Here is a 19,829-nt window from a genome sequence, read left to right on the forward strand (position 1 = left end):
GTCTCTACTAAAAATACAAAAAATTAGCTGGGCGCGGTGGCCAGTGCCTGTAGTCCCAGCTATTCAGGAGGCTGAGGCAGGAGAATGGCGTGAATCCAGGAGGCGGAGCTTGCAGTGAGCCGAGAATGTGGCACTGCACTCCAGCCTGGGCGACAGAGTGAGACTCCTCCGTCTAAAAAAAAATAAAAAAGAAAGAAAGAATAGAAAAAAAAAAAAGAGACATTTGATTATAAAATATATAACTGTTTTTAGAGAAAGCAGATAATTTTAGTAGATTTTCTGCTACAAGATGAAATACCTCACATCTTTCTAAGTGTATTAACCAAAGATGTATCTTCCATCTTGGTCTATGTTAGTGATAAGAGGTAGTATCTTTTCCTTCCCCCAGCTTAATTTAATTACTAATTGCATAAACAAGGAAAATTTATATATTAGTAGAAACGATTTTAACAACAAATTGATCTTTAAAAAGGTTAAACACTGAGGTTATATAGCTGCAATATAAATATATATAATTGTGTATTTATTTATACTTTTTTTCTCTTTGGAACTTGTCAATAATGGCTGCTAAATAAATAAATAAATGGGCTACTACTCATAAAACTCTTATCCTCTGTTAAATGGTTTGCATATATTCCCAACCCTGGTGAATTAGTCATGATTTTTCCATAATATACTTGGAAGCAAATATTTTTGGCAATGAAAGTGTATTTCAAATAGAATTTTTACAGAACCAATATCAGATCAAATTTCAGGAAAGCACAGTTATTGCAGTAGCTCAATTATTCTTTTCTGAATACATCAAAAGAAATGAAATAAGATTTAAAATATTAATAACAATTTTTAACCTTAAAAAAGATTAAGAATGAGTTTGTCATATTTAAACAATAACAATCTTGCTTTTTTAATTTAGTTATTCAAAAGGAATATTTGGGTGCTGAGAGTGCTTACTAATAGGGTTTGAAATATTCAACCAGGAATTTGGGACAATACAATTATAGTGAGCACGGTGTGTTGTGTGTGTGTATGTGTGTGTGCGTGTGCATAAAATTGTGTTGCATTTTGATTGTTTAATGCTGCTGCTTTCCTATAAATGTCCAGGATTCTAGGAGTTCTTAAGCAACATTATCATAGACTACAGAAAATGCAAGCATCTCATGGCACTTAACATGCCAGTCCCTACCACTACTTGTATTTGGAGTAATATATTTTTAAAAAGTATACAGAGATGACATCTCTACATCCACTATTGGAAAATTTTTAATACCTTATTTCTCACATTGGTTCAAATATTAAACTATTATAATAGCCGGTTGCAATGGATAAATGATTGCTTAGTGTGAGACGAGAAAAATGTGATTTTTTGATTTTCTTATTCTATTTTAAGATTGATCTTCAATTGTAACATTTGTAAAAATAGTTTAGAAATGGGTTAATGAAAACTAGAAAAGGATAGACTTTTGCAAGATATGATTTGTATAAATGCAAGAGAGATTATTATCATTAAAATTTAGCATTGATCTGCCTAGATAAATAAAATTACTGTTTTGTCAAAGTTATTGGTAGATAGTGAAAATCTGAAATCTAAAGTTAAGATTTAATCTTAATTAAATCTTTAATCTTAATTAAATCTTAGTCTTTTATTTTTTTCTTCATTGTGGTAGCTAATACTTGCTGTATCTGAAAATATATATGAAAAGTGAAATCATAGACAGATAGATGTAATTACTTCTTTATTACTGCCACAAGAATAACAATCACTTAGAATATTTACTCTACAGTTTTTGGACATATATTTATAGGAAAATCCTAAAGACAGACTTTGCATCCTTTCTTTTAAAAGCAAATCTTGGCCAGGAGCAGTGGCTCATGCCTGTAATTCCAGTGCTTTGGCAGGCCAAGGTAGGAGGACTGCTTGAGTCCAGGAGCTGGAGACTAGCCTGGACAACATAGCGAGACCCCATTAGGAGGGTGACACAGGAGGATCGCTTAAGCCCAGAAGTTCAACATTGCAGAGAGGTATGATCATGCTGCTGCACACAAGCCTAGGCAACAGAGCAAGACCCTGTCTCTAAATATAAATAAATAAATAAATAAATGTAAATTTGACATTACTTATAAAAAAAGGTGTTTTTTTTGAAAGATCTACAAAATAGTATCATGGTATGCAGTTGATACCATGAGAGTAAATAAAATTATTCACAAAGAGAGCAGAGGAAGAGCTCCATAATGGTTATTTAAAGCAAAGATACAGTAAAACAAAAATAAAAATAAGTCTAGGAAGGCATTATTAGAGAGTGACATCAGCAAAAATAGTAGAGTAAGAAAAATACAGGAGAGTAAGGACATCGACAAATTCTCTCCATCATGAAAGCAACAAGAAAACTGACAAAAATATAATTGTGAGAATCAAATTTTTCAAAAGTCTGACAGTTAATCAGAGGCTTGTAGTGATTCCTGAAGTTGTTTACTAAAGAAAAACATGTTTCTCTTAGTAAAAACAGTGGGATTTATGACATTATAATTTGCTGTATTTCTCACCCCCTCACTTCAGCTCTGTGGTGAAAAAGTAAACCAATAGCTCCAAATTACAGGACAAATCCACAACCTGGCAACCACCAGAGCAGACGACATGGAGTCTGAACTCCTTTAAGGCCTTATTCTTTAAGAATGATCATTATTTAACTTGTCTGCAGGTTTTCTGGAATACACCATTTGCAAATCTATTTTTCTGTGACCTAACTTGGAGTTCACCCACCGCCAAAAGCCCTTTTCCTGGAGAAGTTTGTTTAAAACATTTAGAGTCAATTTTTTAACTTCACAAGTGCCTAAGGCAATCAGTAATAGTGGGGAAGAACAATATGCTTAACAAAAATGTTAAATGGAAAAGCATTGGAATGATATGTCCATATGGGTTTGGAAAATCGGCATATATTCCTGGTTATCTGGAAAGCCACACATATGGGCTGAATTTTTTTCTCCCAAAACTCACATGTTGAAGTCTTACCTGCCACTACCTCCAGACATGACTTTATTTGGAGGTAAGGTTTGTCACCTTACCAAGAGGTAATTAAGGTAAAACAATATGCCCTAATCTGATATGTGTGGTGTCCTTACAGGAAGTTAGAACAGACACAAATACAGAAAACATCATATGAGAAAACAGAAAGTGGACATCTACAAGCCAACAAGGAGACCCTCAGAGGAAACCAACCCTGCTGACAACTTGATCTCGGACTTTTAGAATTGTGGGGAAGTTAATTTCTGTTGCATTAGCCACCTGTTCATGATACTATGTCATGGCAGGCCTAGCAAAGTAACACACCCAGGGTTGTGCGCATGCTCAGGAAAGACCTGAAAAGACCCTTAGCTCTCAACTCTGGCTGACTTTTAGGCCTCACACAAGTGAAAGTAAAGTCTAGAGTAATCAACTGCCTGACACAGTGTTGAAGGTATGACCCCATGACACAGAACCCCCAGCAAATACTGAGAGACTTATTGGTTCTATAAGTTAATAAAATCCATGTTCAATTACTAGCTGATCTCTAAGCTAACCAAGTAGAATGGTCACATATTATAAAGAAAGTAGACTTTAAAGAATTAGCTCAGAAAAGTCCCTTTAAAAAAGAGCAACAACTATAAACTCTGGGGAGAAAAGACAATATGATTCCCAGAGTTATATTACTTAAAATGTACAGTTTTCAATAAAAGTTATAAGTTTCACAAAGAAACAAAAATGTATGGACCAAACACAGAAAAAATGCAATCAATAGAAGCATGCTTAGGGAAGCAAAGACATTGTAATTACGAGACAAAGACTTCAAATCAACTATTTTAAGCACATTTAAAGAATTAAAGGAAACCATGTACAGAGAGCTAAAAAGAAAGTTTGATAATATCTCACCAAAAAGGAAATTATAAAGAGATAGAGATTATAAAAAAAGAACCAAAGAGTAATTCTGGGGTTGAAAAGCAGCCTGATAGAAATGAAAAATTCACTAGAAGTTTGGTATTAGTTTCCTATGGCAACTGTAACAAATTACCACAAAGAACAGAAATCTATTCTCTAACAGTTCTGCAGGCCAGAAGTCTGGAATCAGTCCACTAAGTCAAAATCAAGGTGTGAGTAAGTCCATGCTACCTCCAGAAACTCTGGGGAAGAATCCATTCCTTTTCTCTTCCAACTTCTGGTGGCTGCCAGCATTCCTTCGCTGTGGCCGTGTCACCCCAATTCCTGTCTCCATGGTCACATTGCCTTCCTTCTTCTGTCTCTCATTAGATATAATTCTGCCTCCTTCTTATAAGGATGAATATCCTTATATGTTGTTGCATATAGAACTGCCCCTGATAATCTAGGATAATCTTCCCACACTCAATGTGAAAGATTGTGATTCAGTATACACAGTCATCTAGTATATTTAAAAGAGAAGGAGGCAGAGTATTATTGGTTCAGATCAAGGTAAATTGGTATATTTGTTGGTAGAAGGATGTAGACGTTTATTTTCTGATAATTGAAATGAGAGATTTTGCAAGGGAAATAAAGAGAATGGTTTAGAAGCAGCAGCATGTAGCTACAAAAGCTCCAACGATGCTTTTCCACACTATTCTTGAACCATGGAATATAAACAAATGCTTCTTGATAGGACAGGAAAGACTTACTTCAAATCAGATGGTAGAAGAGAGCTCTAGAGTCATTGAGAAGACAGTGTCTTTTTTTAAAAAAACTTTATTATTACAATGATTTTTTTATTAGAATACATTTCCCAGTGACCACAATGACAGTTTGGTCAAGCAATAATAATCAGAGATAAAGGATCACGAAGTCATATAGAGCCAACAGAATAGGGAGAAAAACGCTTCCATTCTGGAAGAAAGCAAGAATGACAGAATGAGAATCACTGTGGAAAGCTACTCAGAGTGCCCAGAACAGGACAGAACCTCTAGAACAGGGCAACAGCTAATAGATACTGTTACTTGTGATTCTGTGCTTACAGAAATCTCATTCTTGTATTATCACCGAGATTGATGAGATTTTAAAACTGTGCCCATGAATCACTGCATATATCCCTGTGGTAGACAACTTAATGATGATGACTCTAAGTCTCAATTTTACTTCACACTAAAATTCTGGCAGGAGAAATCTAAGGAATTTAATAATTGATCTTGTTATGATCATATGGTGACCCAAATGGTTTGAGATTTGGCAATGTCCTGAGTTCAATGACAGAGCTGGGAGCAAGTGATGATTGATGATCTTCAGGAAGTGACAACAGCTTGAACACATCAGTTCCGGAAAGTCAGTTTCACATTCCTGAGCAAAACTCTGTGGATAAAAAGAACCATTTGATCTTAACAAGCAGGCCCAACCTCTGTTGGAGAAGCTTATGTAAGTGAAGGCCTGGACAGGAGAAGTAGCCTACACTATGGGTTTCTGGGACAAGTAGTTGGACACAAAGGGAAAAATTTGGATGAAAAGAATATAGGAACACACTAGCTTTCCTAGACACAGGTTCTAATATAATATCCAGGTACACATGGTACATTTATGGTAATTTCTCAGTCATGACACACAAATTTTAGATCTGAACAGAAGGTATTATAGATTAATGACATGTAGGTGAAAGTAGAGTGAATTTAACTTGGTGTGTTACCAATTCAGGAAACACTCTAATTGAAGAAAAAAATATAATTAACTTATTAGACAGAAGTTTTTTACTGCTAAGAAAAATTCACAAAACCTGAAAGGGGATGTTTTCCCTCAATAAAAGCAATAAGATTGCAGTTCACGGTTGAATTTTCATATTTTCTTACACCTAAAGCAATAAGGATACATTTGGTTAAAAATTGCTATCAGATATCAGACTTTTGTAAATACAGATTTGAAAGCTTAGTATTTTGGAAGTGGCTTTTATTTTCAGGTTTAATACAAAAGAATGCCACCTCTGACAACTGGACTGAATAGATATGAAACCTTACAAGTATTGACTATAAATCTATAAATGTCTATCTTATTATAATCTTCACTGTATGATATCTAAAGTCATGTTTTGTTGCCAAACATATTTAGCTTAGCATTGCTATTTTGTATTTGTAGGCAACAATGATTAGAAATGCTCCTTTTTGTAAAGTCTATATTTTTGTTCTTATTTGTAGTTTGGTTGCCACAAAGGAAACAGATAGTGCAAGATCTCGAAGTGCTCCAATGTCACCTTCTGATTTTCTGGATAAACTAATGGGGAGGACATCAGGATATGATGCAAGAATCAGACCCAATTTTAAAGGTAATTGTTCTGTTTGCTACTTTATATGTGTGTTTTAAATATGCTTCAACAAGGTACAATTTTAAATTGATTCCACAAGAAATTCTAATGCTTATTTTCAACAATCTTCCAAATACTGCATTAGTCACAGATGTATCTTGAAAAAGAAATCCATTCCCATGTTATCATAATTTGCCTTCTTTGGCCTAGCTATGTTTTTTTTTTTCCTTCGCTAACTGTTACAATACTTCTTGTCTTGACCAATGATTTTAGGAATATACATGTATGTATGTATCTTTTATTTAATTATTCTATCAGTTTTCTAACTAACTGGAATGAAATCTACTTTAATTGCTAGTGATGCACTTACCCATTTTTTAAATCTGCCACTGTAGTACTCTCTATATTGTGAGGAATCTAACCATTGTTGAATTCACCTATTGGGAAATAGGCTGGATTGCTAACTGACAGCCTTTGAAATATATAAGACATTATTCCACCTACCAAATGCTTTACCCGAATTTCTAGGAAAGAATGTAATTGTCAATTATTGAAGACTACCACTTTTTATTCTTCTGTTTAATATAGTTGTAACTAACATGTTTATATAAGGATATGTAACTTATCCAGAACCACAATATATCCTGTAATTTCACTTTAATGGTAAGATATTAGAAAGCTGCTTCCAGATCCCAACTTATTTAACATGTCCTTGAATATTACTTTACCCAGTAAAGAAAATAAACAAAGTTAAAGAATATACACTTTTTTCATGGGATTCAGTTAAGCTATTTCATTGCTAAAGTTTAAAAAAGTGTTGTCTATAATGACCATTTTTCCTTGAATTTGTCCTTATGGAAGAAAAAAAGAATTGCTTAGCAGTGGGTGAAATAATTAACTAGGATGAAGTAAAAAATATCAAGGTTGGGTAGCAGTAGCAAAAGAAGTAAAACTCACTGATAATGTCTGAGTAGAAAATTATGAATAGATTCAATTTTAGAATGAATTTAATATTTAAATTGTGGATCACACTTCTTGATTTGTTTTTAAGCTTTTCAACCATAAATATTTTTAACTTCAGGAGGAAAACACGGAGTACAAGCTGTGCAAAAATAGTACAGCTTATGGGGTACAATATACAAATGAAAATGAGAAACAAAAATAGTACAGCTTATGGGGTACAATATACAAATAAAAATGAGAAATTTCAGTATTTTAATGATCTTTTCCAAATCGAGGGAAAGCAGTATTCCTGTGAATCCGCTGAGTACTAATTAGTAATTGATCTTGAAAAATATGAAGTTGTCATTTAAATAAACCACAAGAAACATAGTCGGGAATTAGCGGATTCATTATGGTGAGTCCATATTCAGTGATTCAGAAGTATTGCTTTCTTTTCGCTGAATATTAAAGAAGAAAATGTATTCTATTTTTAAACATCTGTGAATATTTAAAAATCATGTAAACAGTCTCAGCAGATATTTTAATAAAACTGCAGATAAGTTACTAACCACACAAGAGTGGCCTCAGAGCTTTTGCTATTCTCTTGGAAAGTTTAGTGTTGGTTTATTATTTTAACAGTTTAAAAGACAATAGAAACATTAAACTATTTTAAAATGTGATTATTACTATTTATATATAAGCTCATGAAAGGACCCCAAGGATTTGGTGTTGCTTAAAACAAATACTGATTCTTTTCTAAATAAAAATGCATTCCTAAAAATAAGCTGATCACCAAGCCAGATCAGAGGTGATTAGGTTTTGGGGGAGACTAAAATTCATGCTTACACCCCAGTTTCACTAAATGAAGAAAAAGAAAAAGAAAAACAGAGATTTTCTCTCATTGTTTTTCAAAATATATTGTGCTCTAAACATTAGGAAAAAAATGCAAGCTGCATTGAATAACCAAAAATAATATTATCAATTATACAAAAATAATAGTTTAATAGGTTAGTTTTTAGTTAACACTTGTGCTTTTTCATCTTTTGCAAGGGTCAAACATTATTGACTTTAGCAAACATACTTATAACTCCACTTTCTAATTAAGCATATTCAACTCTGTTTCATTTCATTGGATAAAATAATATCATAATCTTTTGACCATCATTTCATTGCCCAATATTGGAATATAAATAAAATAGTCTTTACATGCCATTTCTTCCTTATGGCTAACAGGAGAATATGTAGGTGCTAACAAACTGAATCCAATACCTAACAGAAGATATTTACACAAAAGGAGGTGAGAAGGATCAGCCCTTGTGTCATCACGTACCAGGAGTCCACCTCACCTCAGGCAAAAATAAACTCATCAAACATAGAAGTAGAAAATGAAGAAGCTGTTCTCCTGATAATATTTCAATCATTTTTTTTCTCTGTGGTAGCTCACATGACTAAAAATACAATCCCTTGCCATGCTGATTTTGTACCTTTCCCCACATCAATGTTTTTGGAAGAAATCTAGTTAGCTCATCAAATGAACTAATTTAAAATTGGTTTTATGTATGCTTTCCCATTCAATTGTCAAAGGCAATGAATTAATAGTAAGCGAGTTTAGAGACATGAATATTAGTAGTATTATATTATATTATATTAAAGTTTTTAAATAAGCATGATTATCTCAAAGAGTTTTAAAAGAGGAATGGGGGCTCATGCCTCTAATCCCAGTGTTTTGGGAGGCTGAGGCGGGAGGATTGATTGCGGCTAGGAGTTTGAGATCAGTTCTGAGACACCCATCTCGCCAAAAAAACAAAAACAAAAACAAACAAACAAACAAAAACTAGTCAGACATAGTGGCACACACCTTTAGTCCCGACTTCTTGGGAGGCTGAGGCAGGAGGATTGCTTGAGCCCAGTTGTTCGGGGTTACAGTGAGCTATGGTTGTGCCACTGCACTCCAGCATGGGTGACAGAGCAAGACTCTATCTCCAAAACAACAAGAAGAATGGGAATTGTAATATATGTAAAAATATATTACAATAACCAAAATTATTTGATCCTCAATTCTTCTTAAACACAGAGAAACATAACATACCTAGATAAGTGATCAGTTGATAGAAAAGTGCTTATAAAATATGAAAGCATTGGAAAATGCCTATATGTTTACCCTCTCTAGAATTCATAAGTTTTGTAAAAGGCAAACATAAAATTTCACTACGGACATTATCAGACAATTAACAGAAAATAAATGGAAATGTTTAATCTCATTAGCAAAAGCAAAGTGTATAACAATAATATGACATTTTTACCTTTCAAAGATTTAAAAATGAGAAATGTTCCAGTATTATATAACCGAAATTATAAACACCAAAATTATGGTGTTTGTTTCTATTTTTCAGTCACTTCTCTTTAAAAAGTACACTTTAAAAAAATCTCACCTCTTGAAGACTATGTAGTTTAATGGTATTAAAACGTACCACAGAAAAGTATAAATACATAATTCTCTTAACGCACTTTAAATTGGTATTGACCATGGATAAGACAGCCTCTTCCATCGAACATGATTTAAATCAATACTGAAATAAGCTAAAATAATTAGGTGCTTAACTCATTAACATGATCTTTCCTTTTCACTGATTAATCTGTTCTCTTCCCCTCCAGAGTAGTATTAATTTATCTGAAACATTTTTGAGAGTCAGATTTCTCCGATAATGATCCTGTGCCTTTAGGATAATTTGACATAAGTATAAAAACTACCTCAAATTTCTATTATATCTTAGTCCTATTAAATATAATGATTTAAAAACTATTATTTAAAAGGCATTTAATAATGATACATGGGTTTAGAAATGTTCTGAGAGCTGCTAAAAAGAACTAGAAAGTAAAGCTGCAAATATCACTCAACTAGTTGATCATGCAATAGAAATTAGAATTTAGTCCAAGTCATTATTTCAAAAGTTTGGTCTTAAGGAGGAGAAATGTTATATATAGAAATGGTTATTTTTAAGTTCACTTTGGCAAAGGTCATTGGTAAGAACAGTGAATTTGCATCTGAGTTTTGATGTTATCAGTGGTTCTTTGTGTTTTTTTTTTTTTTTTTTTTTAACCAACCTCATGTCAAATTGGGTGAGCTTGTTATTGTTTTATCCCATGATGTGACTGAGAAAAATATATGACATTATAAAGGCAAAAAAAAAAAAAAAAAGGAAAAGAAATAGTTATTTTTATTTTGAAAATGAAAATAATAGGTAGATTGCACCATTTTTTTCTCAGAATTTCAAAATCTTTCCTCTTTAGAAGCCTTATGGGTTAGGGAAAAGAGCAGAAACAGAACTGTCCCAGTGAGAGAAAGTACCACGTCCCCAGGCACAGACTACAGGCCATGGTGCTCACTGAATGGCACTGCCTAATGGTGTTACAGAGTTGGAGGGACAGATTAACAATTAAAGGAAGACTTAATAATCCTTGAAAATGGTAGCTTCTTTATATCTATATACACATATGTGTATATGTATGTATATATATATACACACACACACACACATATAAATTAAAACTTGAAAACTGAAGAGTAGGATATTCTAGCCTTGTCTCCATTCACTGAAAAACAAAATGAAATAAAATAAATTAAAATAGATTTTCATTTTCAAGACAGGATTAATGCTTATATATTTTCTGAGTTCTGGCTTTTCTGATTTTTTTAAATTAATAGACTTGTTTTAAAGAGCAGTTTTAGGTTTACAGAATAATTGATTGGAAAGTGCATATTTGCTCTCTCCTCCCCAACAGGGTACACTGTTACTGCGATCTTCATATTCATGTGGTGTATTTATTATTATTGATGAACCAAGATTAGTACATTATTATTAACTGAAGTCCATAATTTACATTCGAGTTCGTTCTTTGTTCTGTACATTTTTTATGGGTTTTGAAAAATTCATAAAAACATGTGTTTATCATTACTGTATCATACAGAATAATTTCACTGCCCTGAAACCTCCTGTGCTTGCGCTATGACTATCTCTCTCTCCCACTTCCCCTCATCTACCCCTAGTCTCTGGCAATCAATGATCTTTTCACTGTCTCTAGAGTTTTGCCTTTTCCAGGATGTCATATAATTAGAATCACACAGTATGTAGGCTTTTCCAATTGGCTTCGTTCAGGTAGCAATATGCTTTTCAGGTTCCTCTGTGTCTTTTCTGGCTTGATATCTCATTTCTTTTTATCACTGAATAATATTCCAGGATAATCTCTTTTGTATGCATTTGACATTAAAGAAACTTTATACAATTATCGAGCTGCAGAATTCTAGCTCAGAAGTTTGCAGATGTTGATTCATTGCCTGCTGACATTTGATATCATAAAGAAGTCGAATCTCATTTTGATTTCTGCTCCTTTATATATAGGCTATTTTTTTTCTGCCTATCTCTGGACATTTTTCAGCAGGAGAATTTTTGCTTATGCTGGCACTGTTTTGTGTTATTTCTGTAAAACAATACTTCTTTATTTTTTAACAAAAATCTGCTATCTTCCCCTGTCATCTGTGTCCAGCACATTTCACTCATTCCCTTCTCTCCTTTCTGCTTTCCCTCTACATTTAAAGAAAATTGTTCAGATTTGCCCTCAGAATCACAGATTTGATATTACAGGGTACCATTTATCCAATTTTTGAATGTTTAGGGAGATTTTAACTCTGTAATTGTGTTTTGGTCTCTTCACAATCCTCTTTATCCTAAACCATTTTCCCTGAATGCGAAGTTGTGGACGTTGTGTTACAAGTTGCTACGCAGGTGTTAATTTGTATGTTTATTTGTTTGTCAGTTTTATTATGACAATAGTAACAATTGTGTACCTGAAGTTGCTAAAAAAATGTCTACAAGTGTCAGTGATGAAAAGCAGCAGTTCATCCTCAACACTCACGATGCACAGTTCCACTTCTCTGAGGCAAACACTCCAAAAACAAAATGTATTTCTGTTGATTGTCTGTTCCAATCTGTTTGATTGCTTTCTAAGCCTTTCACAATGCAGGCATTACGAAATTCCTTTGCACTAACTAGACTGATAATTTAATGCCTCGTTTATTGCATTGTGCCCTTTTTGTTTTTCTTCTCTGCCCAACGATTTGTTGTGTCATCCTGCAGGATAAATTCTTTATATTGTTCATTCTCTTTAAACCACTAGTTTTCTTATGTGTGATAGAATGTCTGTGACTCAGGAAGAATTGAGGGGTGATTAGCTTGGGTGGGATAGGAGGGCCATTTTTCTACTATTTCTCTACCTCGAAAGGGAACTCTGACACAGGCTGCATTGTCCTGGCCGGAGCTTTGCTTAGGTGAGTGCTGAGATTTGACTAGGCTTTATTCTTGGGTCCTACAGATGGTGAAATAGAGCAGGCTTTAGGTTTGATATACTGTCAGGTACTATGTTTGCCCTAATCATCAATGAAGTTATTTCCATTTCCTCAAAAATTCCATAGGGCTAAATACCAGGACACTGTTGCTCAACAGAAATACAGAGGGGAAGCAGGAAGCTTTCAAGACAGATGCCAGACCCTCTCCCTGGGGTCCTCTTCTCACTCCCCACCTCCTTCTCCTCTCCACACAGTCCCTGCTTGCTTTTATTTTAGGTTTGCCTCTATTTCATTTGTCCACCATTTTTATCTGCCTCTGTATTTTATGTCATTAAACTAATTATAATTTTTCTCCTATTCTTTTTGGTATGATACATTTATTCTCATCAAAATTTGATTACGTAATATCATTTTTATGTCTTCAGAGAGAAACAAAATGATGTTCAATTCTCTGTCTTGAAACAGAAGTTTCTAGATGTCATCTGAAACTAGAAGCATGTTTAACACAAAACAATTGAATTGCAAGTAAAAGTACATTTATAAGACAACAAAACATTATTTCACTAGAATATTTTACCAATCACTGCTGGATTTTACTTCTTTCTTTTGATCCTAATCTTGGTGTCCCTCTGTTGGTCTCTTATGACACTTAAGTGCAACTTCAGAAAGTATTCTCTCAGTAATCACCCAATTCTGTTTTCCTCCCAAGTATTTACGGCATTTTTGTTAAGTTTTCTTATGTTATCTCCAGTGGCCACTCTCTTTTTATGTAGATAAAACTTTTGTTTGCCTTCACAATGTATTTGTGGTTTCTGTCTTTTACCCTTAAATATTTCGCTAATCCTTTTCTCTCTTCATCACAAATTTACTCTTTCTAGTACTCTATTCTACAACACCATCTATGCCAAGGGTGGCATGTGTACCCAAACTCATTTTCTACATGTACTTTTATTAGGGTAAGTGTTAGCATTGTAAAGGTCTCCTTTATCCATTTTTACCATTCCTATCCACCAAGATACTATTGTTCTTGAATAACATTTACAATTATTTTTGAAAAAGGTACATTTCTATTTGAATTTTTACTTAAAAAGTCATTTTAACAAGAAGTATCTCTTCAATAATAAGCTCTTCTAAAACTATACATGTTCATTTGAAATGTTGATGGAGATGGAATCTGAACCCTGCATTTTTTGTTGGTATTTGCTTTTTGTTTTTAATGAATTCTTTCTGTAGTAATTATTTCTCTTTTTTGTATTTTACAATAATCTCAAGCTAACGGAAGTGTTACAAGTACAAAGGCTTTTTCTGAACCACTTCAATGTAAGTTGTTGACCTGATGCCCCAGTACTTGAGTATTTACTACAAATAAAAACATTCTCCTCGATAATCACAATCTAACCATTATAACAAGAAAGGCAGTTGAATATATGGCTGTCATCTAATTTGCTGATCTTTATTCAAATTTCATCCATTAGCTGATAATTTATGATAAAAGGATTCAGTTTAGAACCCCTTCATATTTTATTGGTCATTTCTGATAGTCTTTTTCAGTCTGAACCAGCACTTTATTCTTTCCGTGACTGTCACGATGTTGACATTTAAAAAATATTCTTATTCAGTTATTTAGAAGAATATACTTCACTTTGCGTTTGTCTAATGCTTCCTCATGATTCAAATGAGGTAGTACATTTAGCAGGGATATTACAGGAATGATGATATGTTTTGACTGCCTTCTATTTGATGGTGGACCATGCCAGATTTTGCCATTACTGGTTATGTTTACTTTGATTACCTGATTAAGTTGGTGCCTGCCAGGATATGTCTATATATACCCACATATAAGCATAAATAAACACACATATATGCATGCACACACACACAAACACACACACACACATTTATACACCAATTTTCATCTATACTTCTGTATCTTTTGAAAAGCATGAGTTCACACTGATTATCTCAATACCATATGTTTAGTCTAGTTTCTAAGTTTCCATACTTTAACTTCCTCTTCCAACAGTGAGAAACCAGGCTCCCATTATCCTCAATATAATTACTTATTTAATCAATATGTAATGAATCTCCCTTGTTTGCTGCTACTTCTTCTTTTACACAAGTGCCTTCCTCGGCCTGGTGGAACTCGGGAGCCTTCCTCAGGTTCATCTCCTTGTGTAGATGCCTGTTCAGACTCCATCTCCACAAGCCAGCATGGTCCCATGGAGACATACACCTTGCCCATCTACGGTTCTAATACCCAACACCAGGCTTCTCTATCATGAGCACATCCTCCTCTCTCACTGGGCCTCCAACATTTCCTGCATGTGGAACTTCTCCACAATGTCCTTCTCTCCTGCCTGAGGTTACTACAACCCCCTCAGCCATCCCAGTACTTAAGCCTATTTTGCACTGCCCAAACAAATGACTTCAGTGCAGCATTTGGGGGAAGGAAAGAGAAGGGAAGGGAAAGAGAAAGGGGAAGAACAAACAGGATTCTGCTTCTATGCCATGATTTATACCTTTCTAAAGAACCTAACAAATAATTTAAAATCCAGATTTTAAGTCATCAAATATTCTTTGTAAATAAAAAATAAAATAACATCTCTCCTTGTGACATGTGTGTGCATTTATCTAAAATAAAACAAGTTTCTGGTTAGAATTATTTTGAAATTTAATCTTTTAATTGCATTCTGTATCTATAAAAATGATAAAACTTTAATACAACATTACATGAAAACTTCTTTCGTCATTTTTATGAACAACTGAGTTGTTTGTTTGTTTTCTTACTTGCTCTAGATCTGCCTAGTGAACGATTTTTCCCCAATATGAATAACAATAATATCACTGCCAAGATTTTGCATTGTACTTTGCTATTCTGCCATCACTTCATGTCTTAAAGGGCCATCTTCTATTTCTTTAAAATAACATCTAAATGAAAACTTACTGCTGAAAACATCTGCAACTACTGTCATTTGTTTTTAAGGACTATGCCTAAAGTTGTGAACAATTTAAAAGCACAATTTGCCATATGGATGCTATGGCAGTTATTTGCTCTGTTGCTTAACATAGGAGTGTATTGGATAGATATAACAGCTTTTGCATTGGCACAGAGAAGTAGCAGATTGGCCAAGAATGCTAAACGGGTGCTCTCTGCAATGGCAATAGAAGATTCATAATCTTCTCTGAGCTTCGTTCTCTACACAATTTTTGAATGTCTATGTCAAAGCTAGGATAGAAAGACTACTCCAAGATTGCTGCGGTAATCTCACATGGACCAGAAACCCAAGGGGTAGAACGTGGTACCTTTAAAACATTATGATGCTGTATCCTTTTCATTCTTTGTAATCTATCTTCAAGGACTGTCATTGTCCTAGGGGGTCAAGTCGCTTCTGTCTCCACCCCAGACTATTATCATAAATTTCTGTTTTTTCTGTCTCTATGCTTTTGCCCAAATGCAAACATTCACGAGTCATGTTAGTTCCTACACTTCCAAAGTCAAGAATCTGTTATGGCTCCAAAGCTTTCTTAAAGTAAATCCCAAATACCTTGTTATTACATTGAAGAGACTCCATGATCTGAAATCATTTTTATTTCCAAACTGATTTTTATTTGAATATTTTAAAATTTTAAGTTACTCTTATTTATTCATGTATATCTATCTATCTGCCTTTCAAGTAAGTGTCTACCATAATTTTGAAATTTGGAGTTAGGATTTGATGTCCAAATTCATTCACCCTTCTTTCTGCTGAAGAAGAAAATATATACACAAGTAAATAGTCAAAGGGGAATGAAATCACACTTTTTTATGTTCTAATATCCACGCAAGGAACATGTTATAACCATATGGAGAATAAAGTTTAGGCCTGAGACAATTGTGAGCTACTTTATTTGCACATGAAATTTAGGTTTTGAAACCAGATGACTTTTCAGCTTTAGGAAGAGCTTTCTGCTTCTTATTGGATGACTGTTACAGAGGCTGAGGCTGGAGCCTGTTTCAAATACAATGAGGCATTATGATCCCAACTATTAGTGAAAGCCTTAATTAGTCAATTCTTTGACCATTATTCTTCTGTGGAAACATGTCATTTTCTTTGTTTCATCCATCGACCTTACTATTTGAGCCTCTGGTCAACTAGGGATGTCAGCAGCATATTTTAGAAATAAAACAAAAATATCAGAGGTTTCCTCCTCCAAAGACTATACCTAACACTGCTCCTTTCAGAACTTTCCTGGAGTCATTAGGATGTGCCACACAGCACTTGCTCCCAGGGGGCACTGCAATGTATCAGAACGCATTTCACTAACTTCAGAGCCTTGAAGCCTATGCTGAATTTTTGCCTTCATTTGCTCTTTCACCACTATTATCCATAAGCATATAGAAACTAATTAAATTTATAAAACGAGACAAAATATATTATAGAGAATACCTCATCCTTTATTCAATGCCTGTGGCAAATTAAAATCCAAGAAATAAAGACCCTTTCCCTTTCTAAACTAAAATAAGAAAAATTATCTCCCCACTCTTTTATTTATTTCTGTTTCAGCCACAAGGATCCCAATCCAATGGAGCTAGCATGTTCTAGTAGTAGCTTCCCCCTGGGTCATATTTCCCCAACAGCACCCAATGGGTGTAACCCATCAGCATTTTATTTACAGGTGATTTAACCCAATTCTGATGTTCTTATGCTTTCCTTTTATCAGAGAGCATGACAGAATTTATCTCAAGCCAAATAATGTTCCTCACATTCATATTGCTATTCCAATAAAAAAAATTAGTAGGATTATAGTATTATCTGGGGGAACAAGAGAATAACCTAGAAAATATGAAAGATTGCTTTTAGCTTTCCAAGGATGCCAGTTGGCCTACAGATACTTTTCAGAGTTTGTATTAGACTCACATTAAGAAAAAATTAACTTCTGACAGTTGTAACCTCATACTTTTTTATGATGGAATTTTGTTTTAATCATGGAGTAAACTATGTATATTTCTCTCTCATACAGTGACATATAAGACACTGCTCTCATCTTACAAATTTTAGATTCTAAACTCTTAGAAATAAGCAATGAAGATATTTTAAAATGCTCATTAGTAACTAAATACAGCACCTCTAAGATTCAGGCCTTTTCTTAGGTTCTTATTATTACATGTTCATCCTTCATATTTAAAACAATTTAACTTCCATATTGGTTTGAATTATATGTTCTAGACATTCCCATGTTTAGTAAACTTTAGGCCCTTTCTAAGTACATAGCATCTACTCTTTTATTAACAGTGTTCACCAAATTTATAATAGGCAACTCTTCTACTGAAATCAATAGCCTTGAGTTTTCAATGCTCCCAAGCCCTGACTCCTATCTCTGTATATTTCTATTTCTAAGAAAATCTCTGTTAGCCCTGTAGTATAGTGGTCCCAGATATTTTCGAGTCGGTAATTCCTTAGGACAGTCATTTCCAAACATTCTTGCACATTATAATGACCTAAGAAGCTTTAAAAATTACTGATGCCTTGGTTGCATGCCATACCAACCAAAGTAGGTGAGTATCAGGTATGTATATTTTGTAAAGATCCCCAGGTGATTTCAAAGTGCAGCACAGAATTTAAAGGACTTTGAAACCTAGACTTTATTTTTAAATAATTTTATTGATTTTTCCTCTACCTTAATGCAGCAAGATAAATAGCCATCTAGAGAATAGGCTGAAAAGCAAATTAAGATGAAAATCATGAACCAGTAATCAAATAAATGTAAATTGCAACCTCAAATGATATTTTAGACCATTCTAACTAACGAAATAGTTTTTAAAAAAATATTGGAACAAATGAAACATCCTAGTTATTTTCAGAATGAAAAACAGGTCATCTACAAAATGGCTTTGGACTTTTCAATGGCAATGCTGAAAAATAGAAAATAATGAAAAATCATCTTCAAAATTCATAAAAAAAAACATTTCCAGCCTAAAAGTTTCTACTAACTATACATTAAGTGTGAATGCAAAACAACAAGAACAAAAAAAAAAAACAGACATTTATGGACAGGGACTCTCTCAAAAGCTTCATAACCTTATGCAGCATTTGCCAAAATATTGCTGAAGCCTATGTTCCACTAAAATGAAGAAATGAACCAAGAAAGAAGTGTGGGACCATGAAAGAGGATCCCACAACAGAAAGCTATGGAAGTAATTCCTAGCATGATTGGGAGGTCATAGAACGATTGCTTTGAACCAGAGCAAAACATTCTCATTACATTCCTCTGTAAATCCAGAGGAAGGTAAAGTTCATAGAGCAACTGATGGATCTGTACATACTGAATCAAAATTTAGACATTTCAGCGCTTGTCGATAAGTTAACAATTCATGTGAAGAAAGCTATGTGAAATATTATACATGAAACAATTGCCAATCTCAGGAAAATTTTCTGCAGGAAAGGAAAAAGTAAGCATAATATACTCTATTGTTTGGCTTGGGTAAATATCTACCTTGTCATATTAATGTAAAAAGTGATTATTGAGCTAACAAAAAAGACCAAGCCTTTTTTCATATAGAAAATTGGATAATGGGAGTACAGAAAAAAAGGCTTGTATTAGTAGACGTAGGGATGATGTATGTAAAAAGGCTAAATCTTTATCTTCTTTGTGGGCATCAGAAGATGTGACTAAAAGAAAAAACATATTATGTAGAGAAATTGAGGTAAATGTCCAAAGAATTGATTAAATGAATTGAAATAATTATCTCTGAAAAGAGGGAAACAGAAATAAGGCAAGGGGCTACTAGGCATTTTTGTAGCAAACCTTGTAAAATCAATTTACTCAAAAATTATACTCAGGTTGAAAAAAAGAAAGAAATTAGGCTTAGATATCAGTTTCTGTATGTGGTGTTCCCTGACTAACTTAGGTAAAGTGTAACTCAGATAGAGCTATTTTAGCCCCTAGCCAAAATATTTTTATGTTTCTATTTATGTAGGCGTCTGCCTAATAACAAAGTTTGTGGCCAGATAATGAAATGTTTTGAATGTCATGTAAACAAGACAGTGGGAAAAGAATGATTTTTAGAATCAGAGCAATGGTTCACATTCTAAATATGAGCATCTTATGTAGGCTCACTGTGCTTTAATTCCCTAAACCATAAATGATGGAATATTACCTTCTCTCAGAGTTACTATGGGTTAAATATCTATGAATCAGCTAATGTTGTAAGCAAGAAACTTACAACAATTTACCGATTTCTGCTCCTCCTTCTCTGCTAGATGATAAATAATCTCTTTGTGTCTTCTTTAGTTTTGTGTGCA

General features: G+C 33.8%; 1 protein-coding gene across 2 annotated transcripts in view; it reads left to right on the forward strand.

Moving 5' to 3' along the window:
* Positions 1 to 19,829, forward strand: part of GLRA3 (glycine receptor, alpha 3) — a 171,280-nt gene that overhangs the window by 34,112 nt on the left and 117,339 nt on the right. For both annotated transcript variants that reach the window (XM_011959590.1, XM_011959591.1), the window contains exon 2: positions 6,154 to 6,281. In XM_011959590.1, coding sequence (XP_011814980.1) covers positions 6,154 to 6,281 — 128 coding nt within the window. The remainder of the gene's footprint in view (positions 1 to 6,153; positions 6,282 to 19,829) is intronic.

This window comes from Colobus angolensis, unplaced genomic scaffold, assembly GCF_000951035.1.
Source record: "Colobus angolensis palliatus isolate OR3802 unplaced genomic scaffold, Cang.pa_1.0 Scaffold5, whole genome shotgun sequence".
NCBI classification, from domain to species: domain Eukaryota; kingdom Metazoa; phylum Chordata; class Mammalia; order Primates; family Cercopithecidae; genus Colobus; species Colobus angolensis.